This window comes from Pleurodeles waltl, chromosome 3_1 (genome assembly GCF_031143425.1).
Source record: "Pleurodeles waltl isolate 20211129_DDA chromosome 3_1, aPleWal1.hap1.20221129, whole genome shotgun sequence".
Classification (NCBI taxonomy): Eukaryota; Metazoa; Chordata; class Amphibia; order Caudata; family Salamandridae; genus Pleurodeles; species Pleurodeles waltl.
The window spans coordinates 262078649-262084648 of record NC_090440.1 but is presented as its reverse complement, the minus strand read 5'-3'; the positions used below and the strand labels follow the sequence as shown (position 1 = coordinate 262084648).

Here is a 6000-nt window from a genome sequence, read left to right as displayed (position 1 = left end):
CTTTTGTCTCTTCACAACTGCAACCATATATCAGATAGTTTTGTGCGAGCGCGTGTTAACTTTTTGATCACATATTTCAGTGAAGGGCCCCCAGCCAATGATATTTGAAGATTTTGGACACCCATGCCAAATCATATCCTTGTAACTGATATTGGATCGTTCCAGTTCTTAATCCAGAATTACCTCTATAGTCTATACACATTTCCGTTGAAGACACCGTTTCTGTTCATGCAACATTGCCCCATTTCGACATGGCCGCCAGAAGTCTTATCGGACGGTTGTACTAGGCGCAAGTCTTCTTGTTCAATAAAGTTTGTTGAAAAGCTTGTGGCCGGCTCCGGAAGCGTTTATCCCGGAAGTGAGAAAGCCGGAGGAGCTTCGGCTGAGCTGCTGATCCTCCCCGTGTGTCTTGTCCCCTTCCCCTGTTTGTCTTCCCTGCTCCCGTGACCCTTGTTGCCCGTTCCCTGTGCTGCTTCCTGGTTTGCGGCACAATGTTCCTATCATTTGATTTCTTGGATGATGTGCGGCGTATGAACAAGCGACAGGTGAGCTGGTGGTAGTGGGAGGCTAATCCAGTGAAAGTGCAAAGCGAACGTCAAGCCTGTTCAGTAAATCTCACGGATGTAACTCCCAAAGCAACCTAGGGCATGCTAACGCAGATCTGCAATTTGCTGTCGAAAATTAACGAGATATGCATTTTTCTCTGTTGAAACTAGTTTGCATTAGAGGTTTATGGAATACTTTCGATTAAGCCAAGGCGTTGAAGGGACTACTCTCGTGAAGGGCGTTTGCATGTTCTGATGTAACTGTAATGCCGTGGAAAGCAGAGACACTCGTAATCTCGTGAAATATATGTATTGTATCCGTGTGGCGCTTACAACCCCTTTCGAGGCGTTCAGGTTCCTTTAAAAATACATTTTTAGGTCATCGGTCTATATTTTAGTCTTAGCTCCAGCCCCGTGCATTCAGACGCTCAGATTAAAGATCACTGAAGGATTTATAACCCCATCTTGAGGTAACTATCAAAATTGGTACTGCCAGCCCCCGGAGACATTTACGTATCCAAATTCTTATTAAATGAAAGGGCACAGTACATTCTGACCCCCGCTAAAAAGAAGAGACGTTATCTGGTGCACCTTTCAAAACTTTGATTGGACTCGATATGCATTGTCAGTAGAGTCCTCGTGCATTGACTTTTGGGGCCATCATGCTGTTTACGACCTATCCTCCTGTTCTGATCAAATTGCCTCAATCATTTATGAATGAAACATGTCGACCGTTCGTTACTAATGGTCTAAACATGTTCTGATTATCTTAATATGTTCTGAGGGTTCATTATTGAAACGTATGCAACTTTGATATATTTTAACTCCTTTATAGTGAATACTCCCAATGGGAGAGTATATGCATATTGAGCAGTTTGACACTCCCTGTCATATACAGCTCTAGACAAGGCGTTAAGTGGAATGACCAAACTTGGGGGGTGAGGAGGAGACTACTCAACGGGCCGTGGCCTATGTAGTTATGGGCCACGGAGGTTAAAAATCTGTGCTTTGCATAGTGTGCTGCCCCACTGGTTTGTTGTTGTCTCTTTCTGTTATTGCATCCAGTTACAATAGAACAGCTGACATTACACCTCAAACATGCCACGACGATTGGCTTTTTTTTAAATGGTTGTTGTTACTTATATAATGGAACTAACAGTCACTTTGTTGTATAAAATATTGAAAATGCTTCAATTCTAGAATGATGAGACTGTGAAATAACTATAAAGAGTCTCTGTAGTTACATCAAACACCAGTGAAGGGTGACATTGCAGGCGAGTTAAGATTTATTTTACACTTGGAGAATCCTGTTGGTGCTAAAGAACGTTATTCAGCCTCGACATGTTATGCGTGCCGTGTGGGACTCGACAGATGATTAGAAGCATGAGCAAAGTCATTAAATGTATGTGTTTCCCGCATGTTGTTTCTTTAGGGTGGCTTCTCCTTTTTTGTAGATGACCATCTTATTGTATAAAGTTCTGCTTCATGGGTTACTAGGGTATTACTGCTAATATTTTAGTTTCACCTCTTAGGTCCCAAGTTCTCTTATTTTTAAGACATCGGACTTGGAAGTAAGTTTTCCACTTCCTCGGGGTACATACGCACACTGTGAATTATGCAAATTCTCGATTGGGTATGATTGTTATATTTGATGTGTTTGTTGGTGGAGGGCTTGCCCAATCAATGTTTCCCCTGTAATCCCTTTTTATAGTTTAATTTGAAAAATATGAATAAACTAATTGTAATATTGACAGATGCCTAGTTCCGTGGGCTGAGTACATTATTACTAAAACAATTAAACGAGTGGGTTTCTGATAACCACATAACTTTTTCCTCAAACTACCTTCACTGCGGAGATATAAACAGTAGATACAATTTGATCTGAGTAGGATTCCTAAATTTGCTTGATAGTTAAACTATTGTCAGCACATCAAAGATAAACAGGATAAAACAAAAAGATGATTTTCCATAAAGATAAAATACGTTTCTTTGAAGGTCTAGAAGTTTTAAATGCATAATTTTATTTGGTCCTGACATTTTATGACCTAATAGAGTATATTTGTTTGCTTTGGGAAAAAAAGTTCATAACGTTTTTCTGGGCAAAGCTTTGTAATGCCTATTTGTAGGTTACATTCAATTCAGATGTATGACAGAAAAAGTATCCCAACACTGCTTCTGTAATGTTAGTCCTGAGAGTTAATTCTATTTTGTATTACAGATTTTGATTATCTATATAGTTTCTACTCTCGACAGACGACTCCACAATCTTTATTGTTTTTATAATTAGTCAATTTCTCATTGAGTGTGTTCCCAGGAAATTCATGTTTATTGTATTTTCTGAGCAGAAGAAAGCCAACTTAGAAGTGAACCACAGACCTTACCTGAGGCAGATTTAGTGAGAAACTCCATGAGATAGGACTGTCTTATTACCAAAAATCCAAGCTTCCTAAATTCTTTGTTGCTATTGTAATGACTAAAAGTGTACACTGTAGTCAACTACTGTACCTAAGCTTCTTGAAGCTCGATAAAGGGGTACTCCTATAAGGGTGTGATAGTGAAGAGGTAGATTCCAACTAAGAACGAGAGCGACAGAGAAAATAGCTGGTTGTTAGAAGAAAAACATTCTTGGAGGACCTACTTCACCTGTTAAGTCTCCAGACCCACGACCACTGGATCCTAAGAGCAGATGCAATATTCCCGTAGCAAAATCCTCCAGGAGGCATAGGAGCATGTACAATGTGTTTCAGCTCCAAAGATTGCCACCCATCACAGCACTGTTGAAATGAAGACCAATGTTGATTGTAGGCATTTAACACAAGTTTTGTAAGACGCCTAAACTACTGAAACTAGGCCTTGTAGCAGACCACATCTCTGAAGGCCCAATCTCTAAGCTAGCCCACAGTCAGCTGCAATGAGTGCAAATTTAATGGTCAAATATTTTGTAAGACAGAGTGGGACAGCACAAATTCCTGAAACTCTGTATGTTAAGCATACTTGTAGAGTGCATTAACACCTGGGAGGGTGTCCTGGTGCAGAGCAGGTGTCTAGTCAGCCTACTTGAAAAGCCAGGTCTTCAGCTTCTTCTGCAATTCAAGAAGTGAAGACGAGGCTCTCGTGTGTAGCGGCACGTCGTCCCCAATTTAGGGGAAGGCTCAACCTCCGAATCTGGTTTTCTTTATGCTAGGGATGTATAAAAGTACAAGTCTGGATGAGCAGCTTTGGCTGTAAAGTTTGTGAAAACATGTGATTGTTGAGGTATACTGGGGCAGTTTTATGTACAGCCTCAGAAGTCTAGGTGAGGAGTTTGAATTGTGCTTGTTTGTGCATGGCAAGCCAGTGGAGCCCCTTCATGTGTGGTGTGATGTGAGTGTGGCATGGTATGTTGAGTGTTTCTGTCTGCCAAGTTTTAAATTGACTGCAGTCTTCCTGTGAGTTTTTCGTTCATCCCTTCACAGTGTGTGTTCCCGTAGTCCAGCTTGCTTGTGACGAGGACATGCATGATGTTTTTTCGGGTGCTGATTGGGATTTGAAAATCTTGATCTTCTCCAGGGTATGGAAGCATGAGGCAGTGACTGGGTTGACTTGGGCGGTATTGTCATGTTTGCTTTCACTGACCCATCCCAAGGTTCTTAGCGTGAGTTGTGGGGGTAGGTGTCAGTCCTAACTCTACTGGTCACCAGATGGAGTCTCACTGTGAAGTGCTTTTCTACAGGGGCAATTTCTGTCATGCAGGCGTTGAACTTGATCCGGGTCCTGGGTGTCTTGTATGCAAGGTGGAGAATGAGCTGTGTGTTGTAAACGTCAGAGAAGACAATGAGAGAGCAGATGATGCTGGCTAGATGGATCCTGTATGCGTTGAAGGGGGACTGGTTCAGGGAGTATTCTTGTAGAACTCCGCAGATGAGGTAGTGGGCATCTCAGGTGCATGATGCAGGCTAACTCACTGGGTCCTTCCAGTCCAAACTGAGCAGAGCCTTTAGAGTGCCTGTCCTTGGATTCCTGTGTTGTGTATGTTTTTGATGAAAGTGGGATGGGAGACCCTGTCAAATGCTGCAGAGAGGTCCAAGAGTCATGCAGATGTCATCTGTGGTGGCAAGGAGGATAATTTCCGTGCTGTGGCTGGGTCTGAAACCAGACTAAGTGGAGTTGGGGAGTTGGTGGCCATGGAGGTATTCGGTGAAGCATCTGTTGATGATTTTCTCGAAGATATTTGCCGGTAACGGGGAGGCCTGTCTATAATTGGCGAGCATTGAAGGTTCCCTGGAGCCTTTCTTCATTTCAGTTCAAACTTACTTGTATAGCACCTGGTTACGCTCCCGGGGCCTCCCAGCATTGTGAAGTATCTGAACACTTTTTTGGTCTTAATTAATAAACAGCTAGGTTTTTAATAATTTACTAAACATACCTTCTTCCTCCGTCATCCTCAACCTAATAGATACATCATTCCATAATTTTGTCATAAGTAAAAAGGATCAACCTCCACTCCTAGCTTTCTGAACTATAGGTAGTTCAGCTAACTTGAGCAAGGATGACATCAGCGATCTCCTGGGCACGTGAAGACGAATTAAAGAAACAAAAGTTGAGGGCCATTTTTGTGATGCACTCTGTGCTTTATATATAACAATTTAAATTGAATTCTGCATTTGACTGGAAGCCAATGCAAGGCAGCAAGGGAGATGGATACCGATTGATAGCTTGTTATGCTAAGTATCGGCCTCACCATTGTATTGTGGATAACCTGAGGTCTATTCAGTACATACACCGGGGATCCAAGATAAAGGAAATTTCCATAGTCTAGTCCGCGCAGATTCAGAACATGCACCACAATTTTGCAGGATGTCAGTGGGAGGAGGTCTAAGGACTCTCAAGTATCCGTTTTCCTGACTTAAGTCTCAAATGTGAGCTTTTCATTCATCCAGACACCCACATTTTTAATAGTTACTTTAGGCTAGTGCAGATTCTGGGGATTCCAGACAGCAAACAGATGTCCAACAGTTCAGACTGTTGGCGACCAACTGCACCTCGGTTTTATCACCATTGTGTTTCAAGCAGAAATTATCCCTCTAATGGGCAACCTCCTTCAAACGTGGCTATAATTGATTAATGTTACAGTGGTCATCCTGGGTAAGGGAGATAATCTGCATATGAGACGATAGACCAAACAGTAGAACAATCTCTGCCAGAGGACTGACATATAAATTAAAAAGCGTGGGGCTAAGTAAGGAACCCTGAGGGAGTCTACACTTGAGCAGGAATGTATCAGAATAAAATGGCTTCTCATACACCTGAAAGGTTCTTCCATCAAGAAATGAGAGCCAGTGGAATGCTGATCCTGATATTACTATGGCTGTTAATATATGCCGTGGTTTATGATGGGGGGGACCATTTCAAACGTGGAACTTAGATCCAAAAGGATTACTGCAGCAGTGCCTCCATGGTTCAGATTCATTTTTAC

The 6000-nt window shown here is 42.2% G+C and overlaps 1 protein-coding gene across 1 annotated transcript in view; it reads left to right on the top strand.

Annotated features, from left to right (window-relative positions):
- Positions 1 to 345: 345 nt before the first annotated feature.
- Positions 346 to 6000, top strand: part of SEC11A (SEC11 homolog A, signal peptidase complex subunit) — a 139269-nt gene continuing 133614 nt past the window's right edge. Inside the window, exon 1 of the mRNA XM_069222351.1 lies at positions 346 to 545. Within this exon, the coding sequence (XP_069078452.1) occupies positions 492 to 545 (54 nt within the window). The 5' untranslated portion in view covers positions 346 to 491. The remainder of the gene's footprint in view (positions 546 to 6000) is intronic.